This window comes from Canis lupus, chromosome 16, assembly GCF_003254725.2.
Source record: "Canis lupus dingo isolate Sandy chromosome 16, ASM325472v2, whole genome shotgun sequence".
Lineage (NCBI taxonomy): Eukaryota > Metazoa > Chordata > Mammalia > Carnivora > Canidae > Canis > Canis lupus.
In genome coordinates this window covers 11,028,034-11,041,920 of record NC_064258.1, presented here as the reverse complement: position 1 = coordinate 11,041,920, position 13,887 = coordinate 11,028,034, and the positions used below count along the sequence as shown (strand labels likewise).

The following is a 13,887-nucleotide window of genomic DNA, read 5'->3' as shown; positions in this document are numbered from 1 at the left end:
CCGCGACAGCCCCACTGTATCCCACTGTGTGAGTGGACACAGCATTTCTGTCCTTTCCCCTGCTGGTTGGCACATTGTTCCCAACTACTTTTCTACTGTAGCTCCATAATCACTTATGTGGAATTCCCAAATCTCTGAAAATCTAGTTTGTCTTCTTTTTCTTTTGTATGTTTGGGAAAAACTCATTTGGTGCCAAAAACTAGCCAGACAAGATCCGTCTATTTATACTCTTTATGAATGGGGTACATAGACCCCACGCTCTGCTTAACATAAGTGGTCAGATATACTGGCACATGGGTGAGTCTGATTATCCCTTATGTGTGGCCACAAGCCCTGATAAAGCATATTATCTAAGGCAGGGTAAACATTACTTTTCTAAAAACCTGTAGGATTTCAGGTATAGAGCATGAACCTCTATGAGGCTGAGCTTGTGTTTGCATATCTCCTGGTGTATGTGTGGGAGGGCTACCTGGAGGCGGTGTGGCTGAGGTCCTGTCTGGATACAGACAAAGCCTCCCCCCAAAGCTGCTGCCCTATTCACGCTCCCACCACTACTCCTCCCTGGACGGACAACACAGTACATCCCACCTGCTCTTTGGAGGAAAGGGTAGGATTACGGATGATTATCATTTTTAAAATACATTTCTAAAAAGAAAACTCTAACATTTTAGAGTAGTTTTAGATTTACATAAAAATTGCAAAGATAATACCGGGAGTTCTCATATACCTCACACCCGGTTTACCCAATTAACATATTATGTTTGTATAGCACATTCATCATCGTACAATTACTAAACCAGTATCATAATTACAACTAAAGTCCATGCTTTATTTAGATTTCCTTAGAGTTTACCTGGTGTCCTCTTTTCTGGCCCAGGATCCCATCCAGGAAAGCACGTGACATTAGTTGTTATGTCTATGTAGGCTCTTGGCTGTGAGAGTTTGTCAGACTTTCCTTGTTTACCATGGCCGTGACGCTTTCCAGGAGGACTGGTCGGGCAGTAGTAGTTTTGTAGAATATCCCTCAAATGGTATTGTCTGGTGTTTGTCTCCTAACTAGACTGAGGCTGTGGGTTTCTGGCCGAGAGATGGCAATGGTGAGGCCCCTTCTCAGCAGATCACATAAAGGGTGCAGGCTATCACCGTGACTTCCCACTGCTGGCATCAACTCCTGTCGCCCTGCGAGGTCATGTCTGTCCCGGGCCCTTCCCCTGCCCGTGCTGTCCATGCTGTGCTGTTTGGAGGGAAGCCACGATGCACACCCTCCACTAGGGCAGTGGGGAGTTATGTTCCACTTCCTGAAGGGTGGAGTTTTTATAAATATTTTAAGACTTTATTTATTCATGAAAGACAGAGAGAGAGAGAGAGAGAGAGAGAGAGAGAGAGAAAGAGAGAGAGAGGCGCAAAGACACAGGCAGAGGGAGAAGCAGACTCCATGCAAGGAGCCCGATGTGGGACTTGATCCTGGGACTCCAGGATCACAATACCCTGGGCCAAAGGCAGGCACTAAACTGCTGAGCCACCCAGGGATCCCCTAGAACTTACATAAATTATTCAGAATTCCTCCCAATAGGACAGGTGTCTATTTTCCTCCATGTATTTATTTACTCAGTCTGCTGTGTGGACTCATGGCTATCCTTTTTGTAGTTTGGGTTCTGATGTGAAACTACTTCATTTTGTTGGTCAGATTGTTCTCTCTTGGGCCATTAGGAGCTCTTTCTCTTGGATCTTCTGTCCCTTTGCCATACTCCCGTCATGGAGGTGTTTTCCCTGCTCCCTGCTCTACAAGTTGGTCCAGGCTCAACTTGTATATTTTCTGCTCCCTTCCTAGAATCATCCATTTCTCCAAAGAGTCCTGGCACTTCAACTGGAGATGGGATTCGAACCCAGGACCCACATGTACTTTGCTGCTGAGACGTGGTTGCTCTAGAAAATATGCGTGTATAAACTAACACACGTGTGTGCACAGTTCTATGAATATTCCTGCATGTAGCCATCTGTAGCTAGATTAAGCTAAGCTTAGGTTCATGCTGATGCCTCCAGCTCTAATTCATCAGCACATGGATCATTCTAGACTCCTCTCTGGCTTCTCTGTAACTTTCCATGCCGGGAGTGAGAAGCCTTACTCCAGCACCCACACAATTGCTTAATTACTTGCCCTCTAGATGTGTAGTATTTTCAGAGATGATAGCCCCCACCCTCCCTGAGAAACATGTTTAGGATGAAGCGTCTTTTTTTTAGCAACTTTTGCCTTTTGTCTCAGACTCCATTCATTTCCAAAGTTACTTAGCTCAGCATCTTTTTTCCACCATCTACAGTTAGGCTGCTTCGTACATTTGTAATATGGTTTGTTTGGCCATATTCTGCATTCCAGTCTGATGTTAGGAAATCATGCATCTAAAAGATCCACTCAAAGTGCATTACAGACTGAGAGATACCAATGTGACGATTAGGAAACATTTATTTATGTTTCAGATTCCATATTACAGCTGTTAAGAAACTACCACACGTTCAATTTTGGCCTCAAAAAATGATGCTTGTAGGGCAGCCCTGGTGGCGCAGCAGTTTAGCGCCGCCTTCCGCCCAGGGTGTGATCCTGGAGACCCGGGATGGAGTCCCAGGTCAGGCTCCCTGCATGGAGCCTGCTTCTCCCTCTGCCTGTGTCTCTGCCTCTCTCTCTCTGTGTCTCTCGTGAATAAATAAAATCTTAAAAAAAAAAAATGCTTGTATTTGAAAAGACAAAACACTCCTCTCATTTCCAACTCCAATCTGCGTAAGACTGGGTTTCTTCATATGTTTCGATCAAAACGTATTGCAATGCAGTGAAAGTGAAAGGTGGGAGACTCTTGCTGTTTTCTATTAAGCCCAACACTAAAGACATTTGTGAAAAATGTAAAGCTATGCTACTCTTCTGGGTAAACTTCATTGCTTTGAAGAACATTATTTCTTCATAAAAATGTTAACACGTAATGTGCTTGTGTATGTTTTTTTTTAAAAAAAATGAATAAAAAATTTTAAATTCTGAGTTTTAACATCCGATATGCTAACTATAAGAAGGGCGCACATAAAGGGCCTTTGGAGTCTTCAGTAAGCGTCAGGAGTGTGTGACGTCACTGCCCTAGGGCAATTTATCCGGGTCTAACTCCATCTACGGTTAATTGGAGCCCATGGACGGCGGCGATGTACGCTCCTTTGCAGATCCTAGTTGCGGAGAGCAGCCAGCTGCGTACCCAACCTAGCAACCTCACTGCGGTTTCAAGGTCCTAGGGACCCAGCTCCTCCAGGGCTCTCAGAACCAGGGCATTGCCGCTGACGTCACTCACTCTGCCGCCCGAGGGCAGCTCCGGCCGGGCCCCTCGTGCCCCCGAGCCGGCGTAGTTGTCTGCAGCTTCCGGCAAGTTGCACTGGGCGGCCGAGGGCGTCACGTGAGCGCGGCGCGCGCAGGTGGACGAGCCACACCCGCCTACACGTGTGCATCCCCAAGCCCCGAGCTGGTTGCGCAGCTCTCACCCCCGCGCCCCCGCCCGGGCCACCCAGCCCGCAGCTTCCTCCGCGCCCCCCTGGCGGGCCCTCTCCCCCCGAGGGGCGGTGCTCCGCCACCACGTGACAACAACGGGGCCCACGTGACGCGGCCCGAGCCACACCCCTTCCGCCCGTCTCCAACATGGCCGCTGGGCGCTCTCGGTCCTGCAGGCGCGGGCTTTCTGGCGCCTAGGAGCCACGTCGGGGCCCACGTGTGGTCCTCCGCGAGCCTGCCCGGGGAAGCCGGTCGGGCGGCGGGGGCGAGGCTCGCGGCAGGGTCGCCCCGGTGCCCACGGCCCGCCCCGATAGTCGGGGGCCGGGCGGGCGCAGACCGGAAGTTGCGCCGGCGGCGGAGCCGTTACTGCAGCGTGCCGGAAGTGGCCGTGGGCCGGCGTCCGGGCCGCGCCCGCAGTGAGCAGCGTCCCTGCGGCCGGCGACGCCATGGAGCCTGGGGCGGCCGAACTGTACGACCAGGCCCTGCTGGGCATCCTGCAGCACGTGGGCAACGTCCAGGACTTCCTGCGCGTTCTCTTCGGTTTTCTCTACCGCAAGACCGACTTCTACCGCCTGCTGCGCCACCCGTCCGACCGCATGGGCTTCCCGCCCGGGGCGGCGCAGGCCCTGGTGCTGCAGGTAGCGCGCGGCGGGCTGGCTGGCGGCCCTGGCTCGGGGGACGGGGGAGCCCGCCGCTCCCGGCCTCAGTTTACCCCTCGGGCTCCTGTCCGGCCCCGCCTCCCGCGCGCCGGCCCGTCGTGCGAGAGCGGCGGGCGCGCGGCCACTGGGGTGTGGGCGGGGGGCAGGAGGGGGGCGCCGGGAGGGAGCGCGAGACCGGGCCGCAGCGGTGAGCAGGTGTTTCCGGCCTGTGCGTGCGTCGTCAGCCGCCGCACGCAGGCCCGAGCCCCCGGCCCCGAGCCCTCCCACTCCCCGCCCCGAGCCCCCCCCCCCGGCCCCGAGGCGGGCCTCGCTCGGATCTCGTCTCCCCTTGCGCCGTGCTCGCTGCGGTCCAGGCGGGGACGGAGCCGCGCAGGCCCGCGGGAGGACAGGGCTGTTTGCGGGCAGCGACTTAGAGGCGGTTTGGGAGTCGCAGAAACGTGGTTGAGGGCAGGTGGGGCCGAGCTGGCAGGAACCTGAGAAGACGGAGCTGCTGGCGGCCCTCCCGCAGTCTGCGGTGCGGTGGCAGATGGCGTCCCCTGAAGTCAGGCTGGGCGCTGCGGGCGGGTCAGGTGTCCTGTTCCTCAGTGCTTGTGTGCAGACGCGTGAGCTCGGGGTTTCAGTGGCCAGCAGTGCCGTCTGGGTGGCCGGGAAGCTGCGGGTTGGTTGCCCGCGGGCCCTTAGGGAGGTCTCGGTGACGTAGAGCTTGTGCAGCCCAGTGTGGCCGGCGAGCTGCTTTCTCAGCAGGGTCAGGTGAAATCACCAGAGCCCTCGCGGAGCTGGAACTCACAGCTCCCTCTTTGTGATTTCGCATCCTTGTGCTCTACTACTTAGCCCGTGGCAGGCGGGGTGGCATTAGCATGTAGGAAAGACCCGGAGGAGCAGAAAGAACCATCACGGAGCACCTACCAGGCGCTAGTCCTCACCGACGTGAACGGTTGGTGTCTGCTCTCGTTTTACCGTCGGGGCGGTACCAGCGTGTAGAACACCTGTTACTTCCCAGACTGGATGGCCAGTTTAACCAGGGGAGTGGCAGCAAGGAGAGGGATGGATGGGAGAGGACCCGGGTGATTGGAATAAGGATGAGCGGTACCTGCACTGTTTGCTGAGTTGAGGAAGAAGAGCGTAGTTTTAGACAAGTTAGAATTTCAGGCCAAGCGTTAAGGGGCGGGAGAGGAGGAACCAGGGTGGTTTAAGAGCAGCACCTTGGGGGACAATCCCAGTGGACAGATGGAGAAGCATGGGGTTGCATGCGTGCTGGGGGGTGAGGGGAGTGGCGAGGGCAGCAAGTTGCACAGAAATCCAGGGGTTGCTTTCCAGCCTTTCTGACGTTGATTCCCAACAGCCTGCACTGCCCAGGGACCTTTAAGAAAGCAGACACGCCCCAGGTATTTTGTTGGGCGGTTGAGGGTGAGTCCTGGGAGCTGTAGTTCTGTGCACAGGGGCATTTGGCAGGAGGCTTGGAAAGGCAGGGTCAGCACTGGGCAGGGGCATGTTGTGCATGGGGCACGAAGATGCCGAGTCACCCTGAGAGACTCGCAGTGGCACTGTGGCTTAGGTCGTTTGCCTCCCAGGAGTTTTCTTCTCTGCACCTCACTTGGTAGAAGAGACTCTTCTGTGGCCACCCACCCACAGCACGTGTGTGGGGTCTCTTGCGAATGCAGGCAAAGAGGGTGGATGGGGCTGTTCGGATGCTCCACTATGGACCTTGAAGGTTTCCCGATGTTGTGGGGTTTGGAGTGTTGGTGTGGTGTGAGACTTTCCTGCTAGTTCTGAGGGCTTGGGCAGTCCAGATGCAGAGCTCTAAGGACCCTTCTTCAGTAGGAAAGATCACTCCAGGCCAAGATGTTTTAGGATCTTTAGTTTAGAAGGACATTTCATTTGTTCCGTTTGAGACCCTGTGCTCATCCTGGGTCCAGTTTGAGAAGCCTGCTTGGTGAGGCCTGTTGCCTAAGAGTCAGGAAAGCTGGCTCCATCTGGGCTCACTGAACCTACTGGGAGAGTCCTGTCCTCTGTGTCAGCAGAGAAGGTTGACGGGAGGTCACAGCCCTGTCTGACAGCCCCACAGTGCTGCGGTTGTAGAGTGCCAAGCCACGGGAGCCCCGAAGCAGGTGGCAGGTTAGAGGAGCTTGCGGGGGGCGGGGGGCAGAGTCAGGGCACCTCGAGGAGCTCAGGCCTTGCCCACATCCGGGGAAGTTCCAGGGAGGAGGGACAGAGAAGGACTGTTCTTTTTTGTGGAGTTAGAGGATAATGAAGGTCTGGGACGTCAAGAGGACGAGTGGCTCTAAGGGCGAAGTTGGTGCCATCGCCACAGGGTGAGCAGTGTTGTTGGGTTCCTGGGAGGAGTAGAAGGGGTCTGGGATTGGTGCCTGGTTGCTGCTCTGGCATTGAGCGCTGCTGGGATGATTTCGTGCTTTCCTCTTTCACTGGCAGGGCCGAGGTCAAATTCCTTATCTTCTCTGGGCTCAGTTTTTTCTCATCCTTGAAACGCCGGTGCTGTCTCCCTCATGGCATCTTCTTGATGGTTTGAGAGAACATAAAAGCCTTTGGATACTTCGGTAGTTAGCGATCTTCTGTTTTGTCTTCCTGCTCTGTGCTCGGAACGTAGCCGTTTGATAGAAGTGTGTGTTCTAGCTGCAGGCAGTGGGGCTCCCTACCCATTTCTGAATGTGTCTTTCGAGCAGTTTTAGGTTCAAGGCACAACACAGGGGTAGGTACAGAGAGTTCCCCAGCACCTCTGTCTTCCCAGCCCTTCTTACTGTTAGCATCTCCACCGAGGGGGGGTATTTGCTAAAGTCCACGAACCTGCATTCCACCTATAACAGCCAGACCATAGGTGGCTTTAGGGTTCATTCTTAGTGATGGTCACTCTATGGGGCTTGGACAAACATACTGGCAGGTACCCATCACACAGAGTTTGTTTCAACTGCTGGAAAAATCTACCATGCTCCACTTATTCCTCCCAACCCCACCCAGCACTGCTGATTTTTCTGCTGTCTCCATAGGTTTGCCTTTTCCAGAATGTCCTAGAATTGGAATCATACAGGATTGTATAGATTTTCCAATTGGTTTCTTTGATTTAGTAACATGATTTCAGTTTCCTTCAGGTCTTTTCATGGCTTAATAGCTCTTTTTTTTTTTTTTTTTTTTTGTAGCACTGAGTAATAAATGTTTCTTTGTCTGGATGGAGCACAGTGTGTTATCTGTTCCCCTGCTGATGGACACCTTGGTTGCTTCCGAGTTGTGGCATTTAGGAATAACGCTGCTGTAACACCCATGTGCAGGTTTCTATATGGATGTGTTTTCAGCTCCTTTGGGTAAATACCAGGGAGCAGGGTTCTAGATCCAATAGGACAGGTGTCTGTTCCCCCCCACCCCCCAAAGGAGGCCCTCCCAGCCTTTCTGCCTCCAGCTACCGTAGCTACAACTCTTAGAGTTGTAGCTTTTCCTGATGTAGTCCCCTGGGATTGCACCCTTTCTTCCAGGACTACTGCAGAGCCCCTTCCAAGGAGCCGTCTTAGATATCCAGAACCTGGCATGTGCTTCTGGATGTTCATTGTGACGTACTCTGGCTGCTCCTGATGGCCCCTCCTGATGGCACTGTTGCTGTGCATGGGTCTGTGCCCTTGAAAGGTGCATACAAAGCGCCATGTTTCTTGTGCACTTTTTGGGTGGAAAGTCCCAGTTCTTGCTTGTATGGGTGTCACTGAGTCCCAAGAAAGGGTAAGGGCTGGTCCTTACACCACCGTATTGAATTCTTAGAGGATGGGAGCTGTCATTTGGATTTTTTGTGTTCCTTGCTCATTGTAGGCATATTGTGGTTATTTGTGGAATTGTCGAGTTTTCTTTTTTTTTGAGACAGGCGAGCACACAAATGCTCACAAGTAGGGGGAAGGGTCAGATGGAGAGGGAGAAGCAGACTCTTTGTTGAGCAGGAAGGCTGACAACATGGGATTTGATTCCAGGACCCTGAGATCATAGCTTGAGCCAAAGGCAGGTGCTCAACTGACTGAGTCACTCAGGTACCCCAATTGCCAAGTGTTCTCAGAGCCACACTTCCTCTCCACCTGTGCAGTGTGGGAAGCTAGCAGCCTGGTTATGCTGCTTATACTTTGTGGATTCAACCGAATGCCCATTTTCCTTTCTTGAGTCTGAATTGTTGTTGCCCTTACAGCTCTTGGTACCAGAATGATGTGTTCTTTCTGTGGCTAACAAGTCTCACTGGGTGCTGTGAAAAAAAGGACAGAGAGACCACGTAGTGATGTGTCTTTTCAAGCTCAGGGTTGCACTCTGGGCATGTAGCTGTCATGGTTGACAAGGTTTCACTTGCTGATCTCGGAACCCCTATTAAAGGTGGTTCATAGCTTCTGATGAGATTGAAGTGCATTTGCGTTTTTCCACCGGGAATGTTTGTGATCTCCTGTTTTGTCATTCTTTTGTGAGCCAGATTTTACTCCTTTTCTCTGGCATGTGTGGTCCAGAGCTGGGCAGGTGAACTCATTGGTGCATTGCTGTTTGATTTTTAGGTATTCACAGCCTTCGAGCACATGGCCCGTCAGGACGATGAGAAGAGGAGGAAGGAGCTGGAGGAGAAGGCGAGGAAGGAGGCAGAGGAGGCTGTGGCAGCAGCAGCTGAGCAGGAGCCAGTCCCAGCCCCAGGCCAGGAGGTGGAGGTTGGCCCCAGCATGGACTCAGGCGGGCTGCAGGGAGCGCCAGGCCCACAGGGTGCTGTGCCTGAGGTGGCCCCCAGCTCGGGGGAGGCAGAGCCACTGGGAGCGTATGCGGGTGCTGCCGAACTTCCCAAGGAACCCTTGGCTCTTCCCAAGTAAGAATTTCTACTTTACAGTTCCTTTCTTGGCATCTGCTGGCTGGTTGGGTCCATCAGTGGTTCTCACTCGGTACACACCGACTCTGTTTCTGCGTTTGTTTTCGAATTGCCTTACAGTGCTTTGGTGACACTGGATGGGAGGGCAGTTGGCTTCTGTCTTCTTTTTCTCCCTATAAGGCAAGGTAAGAAGCTGCCTGGCATACAGCCCATTCAGAGTCAGAGCCAGAATTAGAGCACTGGGTGCCCAGACTATTCCTGATACCTGTCCGCCTGTGTGGGGGCTTCACCTCAGGGTCTCCGCTCTGTCCTTCATTGTGGGAGCACTACTGGGACATGTACCCACGGTCCTTTCAGTGTGAAGGGTGACCGTGGGCCCAGAGTCCCCTTGGAGACTGCCATTTAGTAAATGGGTTACTTGACAAGCAGTGTTAGCTCTGGCTCAGTTTCCTCCTCTGTAGCAGAGATGAGAGTGCCAGCACTTGTCCCAGGCCAGAGGTCATGGGGCTGGTGTGCAGCTGGCATTAGCCCTGCAGGGCTTCTGCCCCCTGGTGCTGCCCCCTGGTTGTACCCTCCTTCCCTGCCCCATTGGGGTGCGAAGAGCTGCTCCCTCCTTGTATGTGAGCTGTGGCCTTGTCTGAGAGGCAGCGTGATGGTCCCGGCCTGCTCTGTTGTAGCAGAATCCGTTGTCTTCCTTCTTGTATAGGCCTGCTTCCGCCTTTGACCCAGCTCTGTGTTAACCCTCTGCTGTTCTTCCCTCCGTGCACGCTCTCTGACCTGTTTTAGAGTCTCTGAATGTAGTTCCTAGTTAGTAAAGCAAAGCCAACAGCCTGCAGTGGCATAAAATGCATTTAGGGGAAAATACATTTGGTGAAGGTAAGGTGGGGCAAGACTGCAGAGTCATAAAGGCCAAGAGACACAGAGACACAGAGTGGGGCTCAGAGACAGCTGAGCCAGCCCCATTGTTGGATGGGCCAGCCCTGTTGATGCAGAGGAGCATGTCTTGAATATGGAACTCTGGTCAAGAAGGGGCAAAATAGGACCTGGGGCCTGGCTTTGGGCAGGGTCTTGGGCAGAGGACAGAGATCGGCAGTTTCTTTCAGCCCAAGGAACTTTCTCCAATGTTTCCTATAGCGTAAGACTCCTGGTGAGGAGTTTTCAGCTTTCAGTTGTCTGAAAATGTCTGTAGTTGAACCTTATTTCTGAGATTGTCTGCTGTGTTTAGAGTTCCATACCGATGCTTTTTATTCAACCTTTTAAAGACTCATTCCATTAGTCTCTTGTCTTGTGATGACAAATGAGTGTTCTTCGTTCTCTTTTACGGATCCCCTTGGGTGCTTTTAAGATGTTTATCATTAGTTTCAGTGATTCGGTTATGACCTGCTGTGAGGTGGTGTGCTTATTTCTGGGCTTGGTTCTGCCTGGGTTGTGTTTATCCCCCTTTAAGACTCTCTTCATGTTTCCTTTGAAGAGGTTTTTATTGCCCTGTCTTTGTGTTTATTTTCTTTTTTTCTTTAGTGCCTAATCCTGTTTTAAATTTGTCAATGTGTTTCTTACTTCCTATGATGTATTTTTCGGTTCTGCATTTCTTATTAATTTTTTTCCATGGCTTTGATTTCTACCTTCGTTGTTTCCCTCAGAATTGTTTAATATTTTTGTAATAGTTGTTTAAAGTCTTCATTGGCTTGATTTTGGGTCATGTTTTCCTGCTTGTTTACATATCTGGTAAATTTTTAAAGAATTTTATCTGAGAGAGAGCATGTGCACGCAGAAGTGCATGTGTATGAGTGGTGGGGGAGAGGGAGAGAGAGAATCTCAAGCAGACTCTGTGTTGAGCGTGGAGCCTGATTTGGGGCTCGATCTCAGGACCTCTGAGATCATGACCTGAGCTGAAATCAAGAATTGGACGCTTAACCGACTGAGCCTCTGAGGCACCCCTACCTGGTAATTTTTTGTTGAAAGTATGCCATTGTGGATGTTATGTAGCTGCATCTCTGGGTTTTGTTTTCTTCTTTTGAAGAATGTTGAGTTCTCGAAGGGAATTACTTATTTGCAGATCAATACGATCTTTCAGAAGCTTGTTTTTAAGCATTGTTGGGGTGTGTCTGAAGCACCTGATTCCAGGGCTAGTTCTCCTTGTTCTAAAACATGGCCTTGTTGGGCTCTCCAGAATGTTCCCACTGTTCATTCAGGTCTTTTTGTTATTGCTGGTTGAAATGTGAACATCTTCCACCCCTCTGTTGGCTTTGGGGTCATGTGGGCTAGTTTCAGGAGTGTCTGCCCTCCCCTTTTGGGTCACACTCACGTGGGGACAGTGGCCTGCACTGTGGGTTTCACAGCGGCCAGCTCTGAACCAGCTCAGAACCACAGCTGGCTGCCACAGCTACATGAGCCCGTTCTTGACATAACTCTGTCTGTGTCTGCTGAGTGAACCCTGACATAGGCAGATACTCCCGTCATGTAATGTTGTTCGTGAGAACAGCGGTTTTCAAAGTGAAAATGAATTTGCAAACGTTTGAGTTTGTGGACGCACAGCAGCAAAGGCCAGCAGGAAATCAGTGATGAGTAGTGGCTGTCAGGAGAGGGGTGGATTTGGATCTCATTGTCTTCTTCCCCACATCCCCCACCCTGCTCTCTGTTTCCTATTTCTGTTATGGTAAGCATACATTTTGTTTTGCTACTCTTTTTTTTTTTTTTTTTTTTCTTCATTTTAAAAATAGTTCCTAAAAACTGTATTAAAAGAGGGGTTTTCTTTTTGGTTCCCGGGTTGGGGTTAGAATGGCTGCCCGATTGTCTTCTAGAGAGCCTATTTTTCTATTCTTTTTTTAAGGTTTTATTTATTTATTCATGAGAGACCGAGAGAGGCAGAGACACAGGCAGAGGGAGAAGCAGGCTCCATGCAGGGAGCCCGATGTGGGACTCAATCCCAGGACTCCAGGATCACACCCCAGGCTGCAGGCGGCGCTAAACGCTGAGCCACCCAGGGATCCTATTTTTCTATTCTTGAACCAACAAGTTGTTGGGCTAGAGTCAGAGCGAGTTGTGTGAGTTTTGTGCTGGTTTGGTTCAGAGTGAGGGTGGGGGCATGTTCCAGGAAACCTGGTGCCACAGGACCGACCCTTCTAAGCCCAGGCATCTTCTTGGCTTCTTGTGAACAAAACAGGAAGCTGTGGCTCCCATCTCTCCCACTGCAGCTGGTGGGTAGTGCTGTGGTACATGTGGAAGCCATCCTTGCCCTTGTTCTACCTGTAGTGGGACCCCTCGTTTCTCCAAGTCAGTGCCCCAGATCGTGTGTCCTATAAACTGTAGCTCTCTGGGGTTCCGCTGACTGAATGATTAAGGTGGTGGCTCTTTACAGGAGCACACAGACGCACTGCCTGTTCTGGGGCCCCCATCCAGAGAGCCATCTAGGCCTGAGCTGGTTGGTTTCTACAACTCCTATTCGCCTCCCATCTACCGGTGGTCCTGCCCCGTCGTGGCAGTGGTGACTCCCTGCTTGGTGACCAGTAAGAGTCACAGGCAGCGCACATGTAGGTATCTGTGTCTTCTGCGTGTGAGTCTGTGTTCGATGCAGTGACGTGTTGTACCGAGAAGCGGGCCTCACAGTGCAGCTTGTGCATTAGCAGGGCAGGACTGTACCAGGAGCGGTCTCAGGTGCCACTGTGCTCCAGACAGAGGTGGCTCTGTTGGCCTGGGGCCTGCTTCCCCCTTTGGAGTCACCCCATCCAGGCCTTGCCAGCCACAGGTCTGTTTTCTGCACCAAAGTTGTTGCCGGGTACATTTTTTTGTGTGTGTAATTATGTACTGATTATAGGAAAGCCACAGGTGGAGTATTTTTTTTTTTTTTTTTGGTCATTTTTGGGGCTATTTGAGGGAAACTTGAATTGGATCTGCTTTCCCACTGCTGTGAATTGCATCCTCTCCCTGCCCTGCTGTCATTGTCAGGACCTTCCCAGTGAAGATTGGGAATGCCCCGCCCCACTGCTTAAGGTGCTCAGTTTTATAACTTGGAGAAGAGATCGATTTTGAACACAAAGTTCTTTGTGCCCACAAGATAGGATTTGAGAATGTGCCTATGTCTACACTGAGCACTACATTTGACCAGCGGTCGTCCACTGTACAGACCCCATCAGAGGAGCTGCCTGGAGTCCCAGCGTTTAGACAATGCAGTGTGGGGCCTTGGGCTCAGGTTCAGAGGACCCCTTGGGGCAGTGGGAAGCTTTTGGAAGTGCCGCGCAGCATCACTAATACTGTGGAAGGAGAGGGGGACAGAAACAGACAGCATCCGAGGCCCTGTCAGGCTCCTCTCAGAGAGCTCCATCGGGCTCCTCTCTTGTGCTCCATGTCTGGGGTCTTGCTTGGTGCCCAGGGTCTGGTCTGGTCTGGGGCATCATCCGGCCAGTCCCGCTGTGTCTGGCATCATTCCTGCAGCCCACCTTTAGGCCGGCAGGTGTCGCTGTAGGTAATGCAGTGATCGTTGCACCTGCTGGTGCTGGTGCTGGTGCTGGCATGCCTGTCAGAATCCACAGTCTGTTGTGGCTTGGGCTTGGGGTTTTGCCTTTGTAAGTCACAAACAGCATTCTTTGAAGGAGAAGAAAGAGAAAGGAAAAAGAGCAGAGAGTAAATTATGACCTGGAAGTGGTGCCTCTGCCCTGGGAGCTGTGCCTGGATGAGGTACAAGTGTTGCCCATGTTGAGCAGTGGGGTGTGCGTTGGGTACCCACAGGCTGTCCTTCTCTGCACAGGAAGTGGGTGGCATAGTGGAGTGAGAAGGACAGTCAGGGAACCACAGGCATGCTGACCTGCCTCCCAGAGGCCCAGGAGAGCACACGGTGCTGGGCAGCCATGTGGTGCTTTCTCTGGTTTTGGTGGCATAGTCTTTGTTTGCAG

General features: G+C 52.1%; 1 protein-coding gene across 3 annotated transcripts in view; it reads left to right on the top strand.

The window, feature by feature from the left end:
* The first annotated feature begins 3,883 nt into the window (after positions 1–3,883).
* Positions 3,884–13,887, top strand: part of NUDCD3 (NudC domain containing 3) — a 58,471-nt gene continuing 48,467 nt past the window's right edge. Inside the window, exons 1-2 of one of the 3 annotated variants that reach the window (XM_049095116.1) lie at positions 3,884–4,155; positions 8,700–8,998. In XM_049095116.1, coding sequence (XP_048951073.1) covers positions 3,964–4,155; positions 8,700–8,998 — 491 coding nt within the window. In that variant the 5' untranslated portion in view covers positions 3,884–3,963. The remainder of the gene's footprint in view (positions 4,156–8,699; positions 8,999–13,887) is intronic. The other 2 variants (XM_025433652.3, XM_025433649.3) reach the window with 2 other exon arrangements.